The following is a 20,438-nucleotide window of genomic DNA, read 5'->3' as shown; positions in this document are numbered from 1 at the left end:
TTGCAAATATGCTAAGCCAGCAGGGAACTTCTAGCAGCTTGCTTTGGTACTGAAATTCCTATGTTACTGCAAGATAGCTAAGGCCAAATTTCTGTAGTGGCAAAAGAGACAAAATTCAAATGAAGAGAAAATGTAATGTCACAGCTGTGTTAAAATTATAGCCAATAATCCATGCAAAGGGTCAATAATTGACTTCTCTGAGCGGGCCTTTTTGGCAGATAATTTTTGGGAGGAAAATTAAACACTGCACCAGGAAGGCAAAAGCCATGTTTGGTGTGTGTTTTCTTATGTGGGGGGTAACATGGACTCCTGAACACCCTGAGCATAGAGCTGGGAATAGTCCCTGAGTACTAGTGGGTGTAGCCTTCCCAACAAACAGGAGATAAAAAGCATGGTCTAGATCAGTGGTCCTCAAACTATGGCCCGTGGGCCACATATTGTATTTGTATCTGTTTTGTTTTTTCATTGCAAAATAAGATATATGCAGTGTGTATAAGAATTCGTTCATAAGTTTTGTTTTTACTATAGTCAGACCCTCCAATGGTCTGAGGGACAGTGAATTGGCTCCTTGTTTAAAAAGTTTGAGGACCCCTGGCTCTAGATCATGTTTCTAATATATTTTATATATTTATATATATTTTTATTTTTTGCCACATCCAGTTGTGCTTAAAGGCTACATCTGACTTTCTGCTGGGGAGACATTATGGTACTTAGGATCAAATTTGGGTCTTCAGAGGGCAAAGCATATACTCCAGAGATACTCCACTGAGGTATCTCTTCAGTGATATCTAGTTTATTTAAAAATTTTAAAAGGTCATCACCATTGCTTAAGCATTATGCCTAAATTCTTCACCATATTATAACTGATTAAAAAACTTAGGATCTAATCATTCTTTCTCTTCTTTTTTATCTAATACTTATGGTTGTATCTGGAATTCCTTTGTATTTAGCTCACTATTTTCTCTCCCTGGATGGAATAGTTTTTATCTGGAAGCTTAAGGAAAATCAAATGCAAAAATCTTACTTCAAAATGGAATTTATCCCCTCAGCTACAATTTAGATTCTGTGTTTATGTTTAAACATTCTCAGTGTAACAGGAAATTTTCATGTGCCTATTATCACTTTATTCTGTTATTACAATTTCTATTTGTTTAGTCTGCATAGAATAGGAGGGGAGCTTATTTCATTCAATTTCCTTGGAATCTATTATAATGTAATCTTTTTTCTTTAACATTTCATTTTGGAATTATGTTAGATTTTATAAAAGTTGAGAAAATAGAGATAGAGGAGATGGCTATTTTAAAACTTTTTAAATTTTATTTTTGGGGGTCCATAACTGGCCATTCTCAGGGTTTTCTCCTGACTGTATTTAGGGATCACTCTTAGGGGACTTGGAGGGACATAAGGGTGCAAGAAATAGCCCTTGGGCTCAGCCCTGAGCATGGAAAGTATCCTACCTGTGGAGATATTGCTCTGGCCCCAGACATGGCTATTTAATAAAAAAACAAATCCCAGTAAACTGAGAAAATCTGAAGTTCTATAGCCAATTGTAATAAACAATATAAAATGAAAAAGAGACTGGATGGGTCATAATAAGCAAAATAATTCAGAGGAAGAAGAACTAATAGGGACAATTTCAATCATCTATGGAATATAGAGAAACCAAACAAGAGAATAGACACTATCAAACAATGACAAACTCTTGACTTTGGATTATAAAACTGATTAGCAGAATATCTGAGGAAGGTTGAGGTAGGCTAGTGCAGGTAAGGACAGTGGTGGAAAGCCATGGGTACTTGATGGTGGTGAGTGCATTAACTTTGTACATCAATACTATAAATTTAAACACTCTCATTAGCATGTTATCTAAGCTATAAATAAAAATACTACACCAAAAATTGGAGATTATATTGAAACATGATTTATTTCTTAGTGACTGAAGTAGAAGTACTTTTCCTGGTGCATGCCATGGACACAGGGCATTCCCCAGGAAGAGTAAGCTCTAATCAGATTGTGTAAACTGACCACAAATAGTATAGTGAGTCACTGTGTTTTTTTTAATCTGAAAAAGTGATTTTTTTTCTCTACAGTGTATTTTCCTCTAACAGTTTTAATATTTATTTTTAGATGACACAGTAGATTATTTTCTTGAGGATGTTATGGATCGAGAACTAGGCTATGATTCGGAATTGTTAAATTCTAATGAAGTTTCTTCGATTAGTAATCCACGCATTAGAAAGCACTTTCCAGAGACTTGGATCTGGCTTGACACCAATATGGGGTAAATATTTGTAAAGTTCTTTGTTTTTCTTTGTTTTGTTCAGTGCTAATTTGCTCACTTTCTAATAATATTTAAGTACAAACATAGTATAATTAAGAACTAAGTAGAATTAGCCACATGCAATTTGAGGTAGAGAATATCATAAGGGAAAAAGAGGATAGATCATTTTCTCATGAAGGTAGCACTTACTTTTTAAAACAGTCTTAAGGTTTTCATTGGAGAAAAATTGCTGAAGGTACATATATGCCTCTGAGTGGGACACATTTCTGATTATTTCCTCTTCCTTATAGGAGTTATAAAAGATACCTAGTAGCTACAGGGAGAAGGGGCATGGGTGCTGGGAGGAATTTAGCATTGCTGATAAGCCCTGTGCTACTTGCCTTCTGAGTAGGTTAAAGTGCTGCCCACATGCACTTTCTAGCTAGTCATTTATAGAAATTTGGAATAAGCCCCAAGTTAAACCTAAGAGAAAAAAATACAAATACATTGAAATGGATTAGAGTAAACCTAAATTGAACCAATTGAAATAAATTATAGCTGTTTGAAACATATTCTTATATACATATATACATAAATATATACATATGCATATGCATATAAAAGCTGTATATTTATGAAGACAATGTTCATCATGGAAATATAAACATTAGAAAGATTTTGTTTAGGGGCTGTAGTGTTGGCGCAGCAGTAGGGTATTTGCCTTGCACTCGGCTGACCCAGGACGGACCGCGGTTCGATCCCCCAGCATCCCATATGGTCTCCCAAGCAAGGAGCGATTTCTGAGTGCATAGCCAGAAGTAACCCCTGAGCATCACTGGGTGTGACCCAAAAATAAAAAAAATTAAAAAAAAGAGAAAGATTTTTGTTTGAATATAATTCTGTGGGTTGTGTTCTAACCTTATTAGGACCTATTCTTTGAAAATTTGGGATATACTATTTTATATTTAAATTTATAAAAATTTAGATTGACAAATAATTTGGAAAATTAAAATTCTTTCTCCAAGTAATTTATGTGTCAAATTTGTTTTGTGAAAAATAATTCTGTTATATATTTTGACTTATATGTCAATTCTTGTTGTAATTGTCATGTTCATTTTGACTTTAGTTCTAAAACTTTACAAGAATTTGAAGTTACTGTCCCTGATTCTATCACTTCTTGGGTGGCAACTGCATTTGTGATCAATGAGGATTTGGGACTTGGACTAACAACAACCCCAGTGGAGGTAAAGTAATAAATTACTGCCTTGAAATCCATATCAGTTCACTGGGAGTGTTGATGCCTTTGTGGAAAAGATTTTTATCTTTTATGTTTTATGTTTTAACATGTTAACTTATGAAATTGCTAAATATTCAAGATTTATATTTAGATTTGAGAAGTTTTCTATTAAGCCAAACCTGACCACTTCCAAAGGTCAGTAGAGACTTCTGGTTTTCCCTCTATAATGAGGAGCAGAATATTATTGAGATGTCTCCTATTAGATGTTTCTTCCATATTTTTGGTCAGATTGTGTCCTGCATCACTCCTTAGTTAATGGCAAGAGGACTAGAATGACCATACAGATTTTAGACTAGCAGTTCTCATCTCTGTTATAAATAAGTCCCTTTCTTATAACAATACTTGGTTTTGTATCTTGACCATCCTGAATGAATAGAAATATAAAATAATAATACATCTACATACTGAATTAAAAAATTAAACATAGGGGCCAGAGAGATAGCATGGAAGTAAGGCATTTGCCTTGCATGAAGAAGGATGGTGGTTCGAATCCCGGCATCCCATGTGGTCCCTGAGCCTACCAGGAGTGATTTCTGAGCGTAGAGCCAGGAGTAACCCCTGAGCGCTGCCGGGTGTGACCCAAAACAAAACAAAACAAAAAAAATTAAACATGGTGACATAAACCAGAACTCCCCAAGCTTATTTGGCTTACTGCTCCCTTTTCAGAATAAAATTAAACAATAACCACTCCAGAAAATATTTTTTTAATCTAAAAAAATAAAGAAAAAAAAGTAGCTAATTGTACCTAAAGCTACCTAAGTCTCCTGGATTGGTTCTGCACCTCTTCTTCCAATAGGGGTTGTATTTTTCCTTTTGGGAAACTGATCTAAATGAAATAAATACCAAGAAGAAATAAAAGGAAAGTAATATATATTAAAATAATTTGTACTTAAGTATATGAGAAATCAGTCATAGCAGTACTATGAGACCTAGTAACATATCCTGTTTAACAGCTAGTTTTGTGGGCATTGTAGTAGTCATAGAAAAACCTTAAGTGATGCTGAACTGTGACAATGTAAGTTTCTGAAACCTTGAACAACTTTTAGTAGAGTTACAAACCAACCAAGCTGCAGATTTCTTTTGATGTATGGAAACCTCGAATAGTGAAAAATTCAATGTTTGATAAAATTCTTTGTAGAATTAGATTGCAAACTCATGTCCTTATGAATTGGTATATGATCTTCATGAATGTTTGAAAGGGTCCTCAGGAAGGTAAGTTCTTCACCCTGAAACTGTCTTAAATACTGCAGACCTTCATTAAATCCCAGTTGCATTCTCTAATTCTTGTGGTGCTTGCACAAATGTCCAGTTAGACCTCAATAGGAAGTTACTGCTATTGGTAATCATCAGTCTCCTGAATATATATTTCGAGATTTATTCTTTTTTTTTTTTTTTTTTTTTTTGGTTTTTGGGCCACACCCAGCAGTGCTCAGGGGTTACTTCTGGCTGTCTGCTCAGAAATAGCTCCTGGCAGGCACGGGGGACCATATGGGACACCGGGATTCGAACCAACCACCTTTGGTCCTGGATTGACTGCTTGCAAGGCAAACGCCGCTGTGCTATCTCTCCGGGCCCCCAAGGTTTATTCTTAAAGGCAGCAAACGGCTTTAGTCCTTCCCAATGAGGAAATCCATGTTTGTATTGGTAGAAGGACATATGCAGAACCTCATTTAAAGTTTCCCTTTGAGCCCCAAATGGGGACTTTCCTGGAGAGATTGTTTGGATTTTAGGCATTTGTCTTCCAACCTGTCAAATACTGTGGATAAAATCTCAGTATGGTCTCTGGAGCACTACTGGGGTCACTTCTGAGAATAGAGCCAGTAAACTCCTGAACACTACTGGGTGTGGTTTCTAGCTCTCCCCATGGCTAACAAAATAGAACATCTGTGATTCGGCTTATTATTATTATTATTATTATTATAATTATTATCATCATCATGTTATTATTTTGCCATTATTAACAGTGATCAGGGGTCAGTGGTGTGTGATCAAACCCAGGGCATTACACATGCCCTGTGTATGTGTTCAACCATTGAGAATCAGTGGTTTTAATATTGATGGGTTCAGTATAACTTAGCAGTAATGTGACTGGATTTGTTCTCAGATATGCTGGATCCAGTGCCAGCTTCTTTACTTTCAGGCAATGTGCTCTTGATCTGGTTAGATTGATTGCTGAAGTTCAGGTTTCTTTTCTGTAAAATATGAGCATATTATTTGCCATGTGGAGTTTTAATCCTTAAGTAATATAATTTGTGGAAAGTGCCAATTTCTAGTAGACAATCAACTATAGTAATTATAATACAAAATCAGTTGGGCATTCATTTGGGAGTAAGGTGTATTAACTTTCAGTTGGTAAGAATTTTTTAGAATTTTTTAAAAATCAATAAATTAAAGGTTTTGTGTTATTTTTCTCAACGGCATAAAATGGACTTAAATAGCATTATTTATTTATTTATTGTATTATACATATGAACGACATGTTTTATTGTGTACTTATCCTATTTTTATTTTATTTTTGCAGCTACAAGCCTTCCAGCCTTTTTTCATTTCTTTGAATCTTCCCTATTCTGTTATCAGAGGTGAAGAATTTGCTTTGGAAGTAATCATATTCAATTATTTGAAAGATGCCACTGAGGTAATTTATTCAAAGTTTCTTACACATCAAAAATAAGAGGAGAGTGTGGTGTTCTGGGTGGCTGCGACTCGTTGCGGGACGTCAGGGATCATCGGGGTCCGGGCTCAGGGCGGGGAACCCCCCTTGGGCGTCTGTTGGGGGTGGCCCCGGTGCGAAAAAAAAATAAGAGGAGAAACAGGCAGAATTGGAAATTAGGGATCTAAAAACAAGATACCAGCATTTATCAGCTGCTTGTATGTGGCCCCATGCTTGCCTAGGAGTACAGGAAATTTGGTGGGTTTTTTTTTGTTTTGTTTTGTTTTTTTGTGCTCTAACTCACTGAACTAACCAATCCCCAAAATTTGGTTTATCTAATCATCACCTTCCTAAACTGTAGAACAATATCCAAAATGAGTCATACAGCTAAATGCTATGGATATACACATTTTAATTAATTAATTAATATAAAATCTTTAAGCACCATGATTACAGGCATGATTGTAGTTGGGTTTCAGTCATAAACAGAACACCCCTCCCCTTCACCAGTGCAACATTCCCACCACCACTGCCTCCCTCCCTCCTTCCCAACTCTTGCCTGTATTTGAGACAGGCATTCTACTTCTCTCTCTCATTAAGATTGTCATGATAGTTGTTAGTGAAGGTATTTCCACATTTGCACCACTACTTTTTTTTTTTTTTTTTTGGTTTTTGGGCCACACCCGGCGGTGCTCAGGGCTTTCTCCTGGCTGTCTGCTCAGAAATAGCTCCTGGCAGGCACAAGGGACCATATGGGACACCTCGAACCAACCACCTTAGGTTCTGGATCAGCTGCTTGCAAGGCAAGCACCGCTGTGCTATCTCTCCGGGCCCATCACCACTACTTTTTGTGGTGAGCCTCATATTGTGAGCTGGTCCCTTTGGCCCTTTTCTCTATTGTCTCTGGGCATAATTATAATAATTTTCACAAAATTTTTACAAAAAAATTTCTTAAATTTTTTTGTTTTTTGTTTTTTTTGGCCAAACCTGGTTTGGTTTGGTTTACTCCTTGAGGATTACTCCTGAGGAATTACCTCTGGAACTTCTCAGGGAACCATGTGGGACACAAGATATTGAAAATGGCTTGGCTACGTGCATGCCAACCACCTTATCCACTGTATTATTGTGCTGCCCACCCCTGCTTCTCTACCTTGGCCAATAAGTTTCTTGGCATCTCTGATTCATGTTTTTCTTTTTTGTCTTCCTGTGTTTTCTCCTCATCTTCTTGATAGCTGGAATGTGTTGCCACTTCTCATAGTTGTTTTGTGTCTATTGTAATTGATGGGAGAACATATTTCTTTTGAGATCTTGATTAACAACAAAGATACTTTTCCTGAAGCATTTTGCCTACTATGATGTTTGTTACCCCTATTTTGCACAGTTCATTCTGTTTTCAAGGCTTTGTGTTTTTGAATCATGTGTCCTGTGCCTCTTAGTTTGGCATTTTCCTGAGAGACATTCTGTTCATGTGTGCCCATAATCATGTTAATCTCCTTGCTTTTTCTTCCTTTCATGGTATAAAGTGAACCTTATTTTATAATTGATATGTTATTTTTAAGTAGTTTCTCATTGTTTAATCTTGCCTTTTTGTCAAAGAGCAAAAGTTCTAATCAGTGTAAAGAATAACAGATCTGGAATCTGAAGGCCCACATTTGATGTCCAGCTCTACCACTTAGCAGCAATTTACTTGTAGTTTTCTTCTTCTTTTTTGGTTTTTCGGACCACACCCGTTTGATGCTCAGGGGCTACTCCTGCCTAAGCGCTCAGAAATTGCCCCTGGCTTGGGGGTACCATATGGGACGCTGGGGGATTGAACTGCGGTCCTTCCTTGGCTAGCACTTGCAAGGCAGACACACCTTACCTCTAGCGCCATCTTGTCAGCCCCTCTTGTAGTTTTCTTATCTATAATTGAAAATAATTATTCTCTATAAAAAACATGTTGTGAAACAGATGATTAAAAAAGGAAGAAATAAGAAAAAATGAAGTCATGAAATTTGCCTATATATGGATGGATATGGAGACTATTATGCTGAGTGAAATGAGTCAGAGGTAGAGGAATAGACAGAATAATCTCAATTATCTGTGGGATATAAGAAAAATAGAAGACAGTATGGAAATAATATCCAGAAATAATAGAGATGAGGGCCAGAAGGACCAGCCCATGATATGAAGCTTGCCACAGTAAGTAGTGGGAGCTGTTAGAACACTAAATGCATTGACAACTACCATGACAATGATAGTGACAGAGAGAAGTAGAATCCCTGTCCCAGAGATAGGGTAGGGAGGAGGGAAATGGGGGAACATTAGTGGTGGGAAAGTTACTCTGATGAAAGAGGGTGTACATTCGAGGACTGAAATCCAACCACAAACATTTCTGTAACCATGATGCTTAAATAAAGAAATTATTAAAGAAAAATACTTCATTATACATTCCAAAAAAGATAAAAATTATCTAATCTCATAAAAATGGGGATAAAATATGAACAAACATTTCCTCAAAAGAAGATATACAGATAGCCAAAAGACACATGAAAAAAATGCTCCACATCATTAATAATCAGGCAGTTACAAATAAAAACTTTATTGCAATATCACCTCACACCACAGAGAGTGATACACATCAAGAAGGATAACCAGTGCTGGTGCAGATGTGAGGGGAAAGGACTCTCATTCACTGCTGGTGGCAATGTAGATTGGTCCATAATTTTTGAAAAACAGTATGTATATTACTCAAAATACTAGAAATTGAACTCCCATATGATCCAGTAGTAGATATCTTAGGGATATACCCTAGGCATCCAAAAACACAATGCAGTGAGTCATCTGCACTCCTAGGTTCATTGGAGCACTAATCATAATAGCTCAAATCTGGAAACAACCAAAGTATTTGAGAACAGATCGTAAAGGACCATGGTATAGCTTCACAGTGGGATACTACACAGCTGTTAGGAGAAATGAAGTCATGAAATTTGTTTATATATGGAGGAATATGGAGAGTATTATGTTGAGCAAAATGAGTCAGAGAGGGATAGGCATGATCACACTCATTTGTGGAATGTGAAAAATAGTATGCTAAATAACACTCCAAAACAATAGAGATGAGGGCAAGGAAGACTGGATTGTGGCAGGAAGTTTGCCATGAAGATTGGATGGAGTTCAATTAGGACCCACAAAGGACCACTATGACAATAATAGCTGGAAATTATCACTCTGTACAAAAACTGGGTACTGAAAGGAGGGACCATGACATGTATGATACCCCTTCATTAACCACATTGTAAACTATAATATTTAAAATGGAAAAAAGGAGGAGTGAAAGGGAAAGAAAGAGAGAAGAAAGAAAAATTTCTGCTATAGAAGCAGGAAGGGGAAGTGCTGAAAGCAAACAAGTGACATTGGTGGTGGGAAATATGCACTGGTGAAGATATTGGTATTGGACATGGTATAACTAAAATTCCATCATGAACAACTTTGTAATTAAAATTTGTATTTCAATTAAAAACTTATTAAAAATGAGCACCCCTTTCTGCCTTCCCTTCCTTTCCCCTCCTTCTCTTCTTCCTCCCTTTCTCCCTTCCTTCTTCTCTCCCTCCCTCACCTTTCCTCCTTCCATACTCCTTTCCTTCATTCCCTCCTTCCACCATTCCTTCCGTCCCCTCCCTTTCTCCTTTCTTTCCTTCCTCTTTCCATCGTTCCCTCCCTCCCTCCCTCCCTCTCTCCCTCCCTCTCTCCCTCCCTCCCTCCCTCCCTCCCTCCCTCCCTCCCTCCCTTCCTTCCTTCCTTCCTTCCTTCCTTCCTTCCTTCCTTCCTTCCTTCCTTCCTTCCTTCCTTCCTTCCTTCTTTCCTTCCTTCCTTCCTTCCTTTCTTCCTCCCTCCCTTCCTTCCTTCCTCCTTCCTTCCCTCCCTCCTTCCTACCTTCTTTCCTCCTTCCCTCCCTCGCTCTCTCCTTCCCTCTTTCGTTCCCTCCGTTCCTTCCTTTCTTCTCCCTCCTTTCCACCCTTCCTCCCTTCCTTCCATTGAAAAAGAAAAAAAGAGAAAATAAAAACTTATTAAAAATGAGAAAAAATTTATAAAATTTATAAAAATTTAGGTCTAGAGAAATGCTTTCTTTTTTGTAAAGATATTTTATTGTTTTAAAACTTTATTTTATTTATTTTTATTGTTAAATTATCTTTATTTAAACACCGTGATTACAAATATGATTGTAGTTGTATGATTACAGTCAAGTAAAGAACACCCCCCTTAACCAGTGCAAGATTCCCATCACCAATTTCCCAGATCTCCCTCCTCTCCACCTCACCCACACCTGTACTCGAGACAGGCTTCCTACTTCCCTTATTCATTCACATTGTTATGATAGTTCTCAGTGTACTTATTTCTCTAACTGCACTCATCACTCTATGTGGTGATTTTTTGGGTTTTTTGGGTCACACCTGGTGATGCACAGGGGTTACTCCTGGCTATGCGCTAAGAAATTGCTCCTGGCTTGGGGGACCATATGGGATGCCGGCGATCAAACTAGGTCTGTCCTAGGTCAGCTGCATGCAAGGCAAATGCCTTACCACTGCACAACCACTCCCACCCTATTTTAAAACATTTTTATTGTGGTACTTATAGTAATTTTGATTAAACTTTTTATGCATACATTATTCATACAAAACAGCCATCCCCAGGATTTCCACTCTTCCAACAATATCCCAAGGGCCCTCCCCAATTTTGGCCCTCATGTAAGCTTAGTTTTTTTTTTTTTTTTGGGTCACACCCGGCAGCACTCTGGGATTATTTCTGGCTCCATTCTCAGAAATCGCTCCTGGCAGGCTCAGGGGACCATATGGGATGCCGGGATTTGAACCAATGACCTTCAGCATGAAAGGCAAACACCTTACCTCCATGCTATCTCTCCAGCCCCGTAAGCTTATTTTTGTAAGTAGAAGAAAAATACTCTTTTTTGATGAGAATGACAAGTTGGACAGGGCTCAACATAAGAGCATTTTATTTTGTCTCACGTTTTTTAATGTAAACAGTGTTTTGGGATGACATAGATATGACGTGGTGTTTTGGGATGACATTAGAACCTTCTGGGGCCATATTTTAGCACTCAAAACCTTGGGATATTTGGGAATTTAGTGATAATGTGGACTTAATTCATTTATTATTAGTCAAATTTAATAAGAAACTGATACTGAAGAATGATTTTTAGTCAATGGGGGAAAGTATGGAAAAGGATCCTATCTGCTAATGATTCTCTTGACCTCAGTCTCCCACTTTCATCTTTCATTAATCTTATGAAGCTCTTTTTTTTTTTGTTTTGTTTTTGTTTTTGTTTTTGGGCCACACCCGGCGGTGCTCAGGGGTTACTCCTGGCTGTCTGCTCAGAAATAGCTCCTGGCAGGTACGGGGGACCATATGGGACACCGGGATTCAAACCAACCACCTTTGGTCCTGGATTGACTGCTTGCAAGGCAAATGCCGCTGTGCTATCTCTCCGGGGCCCTCTTATGAAGCTCTTAAAATGGCAAAGGCTTGAATGTATTTTAAAGAACCACTTTGATAACTTTTTTTTCTTTCAGGTTAAGGTAACCATTGGGAAAAGTGACCAGTTTGAAATTCTAATGATGTCCAATGAAGTAAATGCCACAGAACACAAACAGACCATTCTGGTTCCAAAAATGGATGGGAAAACTGTTTTTTTCCCTATTAAGCCAACACATCTGGGGGAGATTCCTATCACAGTCACAGCTGTCTCACCTGTTGCTTCTGATGCTATCACTCAAAGGATTTTAGTAAAGGTAACTCAAAAGTCTCAATAAAATGACAACAAAAGGTGGTTTTACTTGTGATTAAATGTGTTGGCAGTATTGCATAGATCACCTCTTCCACCCCCTTTATTTGGAGGAGACTCCTGAGCAGAGCTCCAGGGTCTACGGTACACACCCACTAATTCTGGGTTGTGGCGATGCTATGTTAGAATTGATCTGAGGTCCCAGTACTATGGAAAAGGATGAGGGGTGAGGAGACAGCTCACTAGCCAGTGGTGCCTGCAAGGCCTTAATTGCTTACTCAGTTATGTGCAAAATCAAGTAATGTGTTTTAGCAATGATAGCCAGTTTCTTCTTTAAATTCAGAGTATGACTTTAAAGTCAGTTTCTTACAGCCTTGTATTTCAAGCTGTGCTACATATTAAATTATATCAGGTTGATCTGTGCATTTTGAATTTTGGAATTTCTCAGTATAGACAGAAGAGATTGTTGAATTTTTTTGAGAGAATACATTATGCACAACAAGATTACTCAGCATAGGAAGGAGACCTAGTAGGTGCTGGGTGAGATAGCATTGCATTCTAATTCCAGCTCTGTCAGATATGCCTTGGGATCAGGTATTTACTTTCTCTCTGTGCCTAATAATAGTATCACATGAGAGAGATTTTTCTCATCCTATTTTTCTTCTTCTTTGTCATTGCCATTATACACAATTTGTGTTTAATTTAATGGGTACCTAACAGTTTATGAATAGATTTAAGCAAGAATAAAAAAAATGGTAGGTACTTCTCTAACTGTAACCATATGGCCAGACACAACAGATATTTAGCTTATTATCTGTGTATAGTTCTCTGTACAAAGTTGAGAGAGACCATGCTCATGTTCCTTATTTTTCCACAGGCTGAAGGAATAGAAAAGTCGCATTCACAGTCTGTTTTGCTGGATTTGACTGACAGTCAGCTACAAACCACCACAAAAAGTTTGAGTTTCTCATTTCCTCCTAATACAGTGAGTGGTAGTGAAAGAGTTCAGATCACAGCAGTAGGTAAGAAGAAAGTACATAAATGACTGGCTTTGTTGTATGTGCTAATTTATATTTTTATTTATTTATAAATGTATTTCCACACCAGAAAATATTGTAGTGGGAGCCACACCCTGTGATGCTGAGATTTGGCAAGAGGAATCACTCAGTGCTGGGGCTCAAACCAGGGTCTGGGTCATGTAAATTGTGTGCTGTATCACTTGAGCAACATACCTGACCACGTAGCTTTTTGTTTTTTACTTATTTCTGAATGAGAAGTGGTTGCAGAAAGTTCCTAGTTGGTAACAGACAATTGTGCACTCTAGGAAGGACAGTAAGATGTGTTTCCTACTTCAATTCTTCTCCATGCTTAATGTGAATCATCCAGAATCTTGTTTTAAAAAGAGTTGAAGAAGTAGATTCTGGCTAAGTAGGTCTAAACCGGAGGCCCTGCAGGTGCCACAAGTTTTTCACAGTTGTATTTTAGTAACATAGTGACAGTGAATTAGGGCCATTCCCACTACCAGTGTTAACCTCCCTCCATTATAGTTCCCAGCATGCATCCTGTACCTCCAACCTTAGAAGCCTTAATTGCTAGTGTAACAGGTCCATTTTGTGTATAGCTTGATATAGTTAGGTCTCTTTATTTTACTGTCGTTAACAATGATTTGGATATTTAGGGCTGACCATTTTGTATTTACATTCTACATTCCTGGGACCATTTGGCCCCTGGATCCCATTTACCTTTTACTTTTTCCTTTTCTCAGTTTATAGGGAGATATATAAATGGGAGGCAGATGATTCATGTTCTATGGTTCTGTAAAAAGAGAGGGACCCTATCCAGAAGCTATAAGTATAAATAATATTGAAAAAATGAAAAAAGAAAAAGAAAAAAGGGGGCAGATATGGCAAATATTTTGTTTGTTCTTTTCCTTCTCTCTTTGTATAGGTGTAATAAACATTGGAAAATTAGAAGGAAATTTCGTTGGCCTAAGAAATACAAGGATCTCTACCCATGAAACATACTGTCATGAGACTGACTATTGGCTCCTGGCGTGTTACTTGTCGAATTCCAAGGTCTTTCTTTATGGTCCCAGGAATAGTTTTGTTCATTTGCAGTTGTCAGAGTCATTTTTCTGTAATTAGAGATCTTGCACAGATTCTAGGGTGAAGCCTAGGATAAAGTCTTTCTTTGTAGTCCCAGGAAAAGTTCTGCTATTTGAAGTTGTCATAGTCAGTTTTCTTTAAAGAGTGATCTTGGATTTTGTGTAAATCATATGATGGAGGGTCTTCTGATTTCATCTCACTATTAGGTGGTGAGATAGGGCAACCTGCCCTCAGATCAAGTTATAGCTTCTTCCTTGTCATCAGGGTTTCAGATGAATCTACCCTGGTGCAAGTTGGTACTAGAGCAGTATTATGGCCTTCCCTGGAGGGAGTTTGATTCCTGGTACTGATGCAGGTAACTGTGCTGGTTCCATTGTTGGGATCCGAAGTTTGAGATATCTGATCATGTAACTGCTTTTAGGGGACAAAAGGATTTTGATTGTTAACTTAATGGGAGGTGTAATGATTCTCTGGTATCTGTAATTGTGGTTCATCAACCATCTTTTAGTTTTGGCCAATCATTCTATTTATTAGTTCTAATTTAAAGCAGTGTTAGGTAATTACAGTTTTCTGGGGTTGCCATATTTTCATCTTGCCTGTTTCAATTAAAATGATTTTGTAAGTTTATTTCAAAAATGATTAAGCTGAGGAATGATTTGGATGGTACATCAATCAAAATGACATTTTGTGTGGGACATAATTTTCACTTCTAGAGTATGAAACAATATGGTAATAAGCACTATATTAGGGATCTACTTCATGTAGTATCATTTACTATGTCCTATGCATTGAAGTTCCTTTCCTGAAAGGAAACTACCAGCGTGGGCATTATGGTTTAATAGTAATGTAGCTTGAATTGAGAAAGAAGAAAGAAAAGAAAGAAAATAGTTAATAGTAATTTTCAAAAAAAAAAAAAAAAACCAACTCAATGAACAGGGTCTGTAACAACAGTCTATGGTGTGCATTTGCCTATTTCAGTGGTCTTTATGGGCCTAAGCATTATTTCTTAGTAGCAGATCTAATAAAAAGGAAATGGGTAAATTGAAGTATTTTGTCAAGGTATTTTCCTATTGAGCACTGTATTTGGAATCTAATATGATAGAGCACTGTCCAACGTATATCTCCAAGGACCATTGTGGCAGAAAAGTTTAAAATAAAAATTAAGACACTAAGATGTACTGATAGTGAGAATTGCAGTGATATTCTCTGGCTTCCAAATTCTGCACCTCTTTCTGTGAATAAAAATATTACAAATTATTATAGGTTTTTGTAGTGAGAAGTTGATTGGACATCTGTTCATTCTAAACAACTGATTTCATGTTTTAGATTTCTTTGTAGTATAAATAGAGTCAAGGTTTTGTGTTTCTCCTCTTCCAGTTCATTTGTTTCCATCTTTTCCCTATAGCTTGGCAACTATGATGTTCAGGGTATCTACCATTTAGACCATTGTGTTTCTTGATGGAATTATTCTAAATACCACATATAAGTGCTATCATTATGTATTTATCCTTCTCTGGCTCACTTCATTTAACATATTTTCTAGTTCCCTCCATGTTGCTGCAAATTGCATGATTGTATCATTTCATACTGCAATATAGTATTCCATTGTGTATATGTACCACATCTTCATGATCCTTGCATTTGTTGTTGGAGATCTAGGTTGATTCCAAGTCTTAACTATTGTACTGAGTGCTGCTATGAATAGTGGTGTACATACATACTTTTGGATAAATGTCTTTCTATCCTGGGGATAGAAACCTATGAGAGGGATTGCTGGGTCATAAGGTAGCTCGATGTTGAGTTTACTAATAACCCTCCATCCAGTTTTCTATAGGGGTTGGACCAGGCAGCATTCCCACCAGTAGATGAGAGTTCTTTTCTTACCACATTGCATCAACAGAGATTGTTCCCATTGTTTTTGATGTTTCATCCTCACAGGTGTATGATGGTACCACATTGTTGTCTTGATTTGGATTTCCCTAATGATAAATGACGATGAACATGTTTTCATGTGTCTGTTGGCCATCTGTTGGTCTTCTTCAGAGAAATGTTCTGTTCATTTCTTTTCCCCATTTTTGATGTTTTTTTTTTTTTTTTTAAGTTTTTGTGGATCTAACCTTTGTATTTTTTATGTCCTGGATATCAAACCTTTATCTGATGTGTTGATTGCAAATTTTTTTCCCAGTAGTTAGTTGTCTTTTATTTTTTTTATTTTTATTTATTTATTTTTTTAAGTTTTTGGTTTTTGGGCCGCACCTGGCGGTGCTCAGGGGTTACTCCTGGCTGTCTGCTCAGAAATAGCTCCTGGCAGGCACGGGGGACCATATGGGACACCGGGATTCGAACCAACCACCTTTGGTCCTGGATAGGCTGCTTGCAAGGCAAACACCACTGTGCTATCTCTCTGGGCCCGTCTTTTAGTTTTAGTCCATGTTTCTTTTGCCAAACAGAAACTTTTTAGTTTGATGTAGTCCCATTTATTTAGGCTCTGGCTCTTGCCATTTGCATCCTGGCATCAAAGACTTTTTTGAGGTGTAAGTCTTGAAGTGTTCTGTCTATATTTTACTCAATGAACTTTACAGTTTTGGGTCTGATTTCAAGGTCTTTAATCCATTTTGAGTTGACTTTTGTACAAGATGTGAGGAATGGATCAATCTTTAATTTCTTATGGGTGATATTCAGTTGTTCCAACACATTTGTTGAAGAAACTGTCTTTGTTCCATTTCAAGTTCTTGGCTCCTTTGTCAAATATTAGTCCACTGTATATTTGAAGGTATATATATATGTATATATATATGTATATGTATATATATATATATATATATATACTGGATGTTCTATTCTGACCCATTGGTCTGAGACTCCTTGTTCCAGAACCTTTCTGTTTGATCACTATGGCTTTGTAGTAAATCTTCAAGTTAGGTAAAGAGATGCCACCCAGTTTCTTGTTTTTCAATATGGATTTGGCTAACCTTGGTCTTTTGTGGTTCCACATGAACTTTATTATTTATTATTCTAAGCACTTAAATAATGATGTCTGAATTTGGATAGGGATTTCATTGAATCTATATAGGAGTTTAGGTAAGATGGTCATTTTGATGATGTTTATTCTTCCTATCCATGTGCATGGGAAGTTCTCAGGTCCTCTTCAATTTCTTTCTGAAGTGTTTTGAAGTTTTCATGGTATAGATCTTTCACCTCTCTTGTTAGATTGATTCCTTGGTATTTGATATTTTTAAATACAATTTTAAATGGGATAGACTCTTTTATCTTTTTCTCCCCTGTCTCATTATTTGCATAAAGTAATGCTACAGTCTTTTGTGTGTTGACTCTGTAGCCAGCCACTTTACTGTGTTGGTTTATTGTTTCCAACACACATCAATGACAATAGAATCAAGAGACCCAAACTACAACAAGCTATACACAAACTGCACTAGCAGTCCAGGTGATTAAGGGTGGAAGTATGGGATGCATGCTGGGAACAATGGCCAAGGAAGGTCAACACTGGTGGTGGGAATTGCCCTAATTCATTGTCACTATGTACCTTAAATATAACTGTGAAAGACTGTAATTCATATTGGTTTCAATAAAAATGCAAAAAATTTTAAAGACCTAACCATGTTAACACATTAATTTTAAGTATTTGGCCTCTATAATTGTGATAGAATAGATTTCTGTTGCTGTAAATTCTTCAGATAGTGGTAGTTGTTATGATAGTACTAATACTATAATATACTGTGTTTCTGAGTCCTATTTTTTCTCGTTTCCTTCTTTTCCCCCCAAAACATTTAAAATATTTTTATTCAACTTAGAATTAACTAACAATTTCGTAATTTTTTTTAATAAATTATTTAAAAAAACTAATATCTTTAAGTACCATTTACAAACATGTTTGTCGTTGAGTTTCAGTTATAAAATAGAACACCCTCCCTTCACTAGTACAACCTTCCCACCACCACTGCTCCCTATCGCTGTCCTCCCCCATCCCTTTCCTGTATTTGAGACAAGCATTTTATTTCTCATGGTTACAAACATCTTCATAATTGGGTTTTAGCCATAAAATGCACGTCCCTCTTCACTAGTGCAACTTTCCTGCCACCATTGTCCTTCTATTTTTCTCCTCCCCTCATCCCTTTCCTGTCCTAGAGATAGGCATTGTACTTCTCTCTCTATCATTGTCATGGTAGCTGTTAGTATAGTTATTTCTCTAACTGCATTTACCACCTTTTTGTGATAAGCTTCTTATCATGGGCTGGTTCTTCAAGTACTAATACCTATTGTCTCTGGATTTTATTATAATAATACTGTCTTATTTTTCTTAAATCCCACATATGAGTCAGACTATGTGCTTATCTCTCTCCCTCTTATTTCACACAACATAATATTTTCCAAGTCCACTCATATATAAGCAAATTTTATGACTTCATTTTTTAACAGTTGCATAATATTCCATTATATAGATTTGACACAATTTCTTTAGCTACTCATCTCTTGTTAGGCATCTGGGTTGTTTCCATATTCTGGCTATTGTAAATAGTATGGCTATGAACATAGTAGTGCAGAGGGCATTTTATATTGTGTTTTTGAGGTCCTAGGGTATACCCCTAAAAGTGGTAGAGCTGGATCACATGGGAGCTCAATTTTCAGTTTTTTAAGGAATATCCACATTGTTTTCCAAAAAGGCTGGACTAGATAGTATTCCCACCAGCAGTGAATGAGAGTTCCTTTTTCCTACATCCACATCAGCAGTGGTTGTTCTTGTTCTTTGTGATGTGTACAAGTATGAGATAATATATTATTGTTGTTTTGATTTGCATCTCCCTCATGATGAATGATGTAGAGCATTTTTTTCATGTGCCTTTTGGCCATCTGTATTTCTTCTATGAGGAAATGTCTGTTCATTTCTTCTCCCCATTTTTTTTATGACATTAGATATTTTCGTCTTGTTAAATTCTGTCAGTACCTTATATATCTTATCTTAGATATATAAGTATATAGTATATCTACTATAAGCATATTATATATCCTAGATATTAGCCCCTTATTTGATGGGTGCTGTGTGAATAGCTTTTTCCATTTGAATTTCTGATTTTTTTTAACATGAAAATATATTTATTTATTTATTTTTTTATTTAAACACCTTGATTACATACACGATTGTGTTTGGGTTTCAGTCATAAAAGGAACACCACCCATCACCAGTGCAACATTCCCATCACCCAAGTCCCAAATCTCCCTCCTCCCCACCCAACCCCCGCCTGTACTCTAAACAGGCTCTACATTTCCCTCATACATTCTCAATATTAGGACAGTTCAAAATGTAGTTATTTCTCTAACTAAACTCATCACTCTTTGTGGTGAGCTTCCTGAGGTGAGCTGGAACTTCCAGCTCTTTTCTCTTTTGTGTCTGAAATTTATTATTGCAAGAATGTCTTTCATTTTTCTTAAAACCCATAGATGAGTGAGACCATTATGCGTTTTTCTCTCTCTCTCTCTGACTTATTTCATTCAGCATAATAGATTCTGTGTACATCCATGTATAGGAAAATTTCATGACTTCATCTCTCCTGACAGCTGCATAATATTCCATTGTGTATATGTACCACAGTTTCTTTAGCCATTCGTCTGTTGAAGGGCATCTTGGTTGTTTCCAGAGTCTTGCTATGGTAAATAGTGCTGCAATGAATATAGGTGTAAGGAAGGGATTTTTGTATTGTATTTTTGTGTTCTTAGGGTATATTCCTAGGAGTGGTATAGCTGGGTCGTATGGGAGCTTGATTTCCAGTTTTTGGAGGAATCTCCATATTGCTTTCCATAAAGGTTGAACTAGACGGCATTCCCACCAGCAGTGGATAAGGGTTCCTTTCTCTCCACATCCCCGCCAGCACTGTTTGTTCTCATTCTTTGTGATGTGTGCCATTCTCTGTGGTGTGAGGTGGTATCTCATTGTTGTTTTGATTTGCATCTCCCTGATGATTAGTGATGTGGAGCATTTCTTCATGTGTCTTTTGGCCATTTGTATTTCTTCTTTGTCAAAGTGTCTGTTCATTTCTTCTCCCCATTTGTTGATGGGATTAGATTTTTTTTTTTTGTAAATTTCTGTCAGTGCCTTGTATATTTTGGAGATTAGCCCCTTGTATGATGGGTATTGGGTGAATAGATTCTCCCACTCAGTGGGTGGCTCTTGTATCCTGGGCACTATTTCCTTTGAGGTGCAGAAGCTTCTCAACTTAATATATTCCCATCTGTTAATCTCTGTTTTCACTTGCTTGGAGAGTGCAGTTTCTTCCTTGAAGATGCCTGTAGTCTCAATGTCCTGGAGAGTTTTGCCTATGTGTTGTTCT

At 37.1% G+C, this 20,438-nt stretch overlaps 1 protein-coding gene across 1 annotated transcript in view; it reads left to right on the top strand.

Moving 5' to 3' along the window:
- CD109 (CD109 molecule) overlaps nucleotides 1-20,438 on the top strand; it is a 197,275-nt gene that overhangs the window by 123,824 nt on the left and 53,013 nt on the right. The window contains 5 exon segments of the mRNA XM_049776808.1: nucleotides 2,128-2,281; nucleotides 3,387-3,504; nucleotides 6,079-6,192; nucleotides 11,778-11,996; nucleotides 12,867-13,011. Coding sequence (XP_049632765.1) covers nucleotides 2,128-2,281; nucleotides 3,387-3,504; nucleotides 6,079-6,192; nucleotides 11,778-11,996; nucleotides 12,867-13,011 — 750 coding nt within the window.

This window comes from Suncus etruscus, chromosome 7 (assembly GCF_024139225.1).
Source record: "Suncus etruscus isolate mSunEtr1 chromosome 7, mSunEtr1.pri.cur, whole genome shotgun sequence".
NCBI classification, from domain to species: Eukaryota; Metazoa; Chordata; class Mammalia; order Eulipotyphla; family Soricidae; genus Suncus; species Suncus etruscus.
This window is presented reverse-complemented; position numbering and strand designations above follow the sequence as displayed.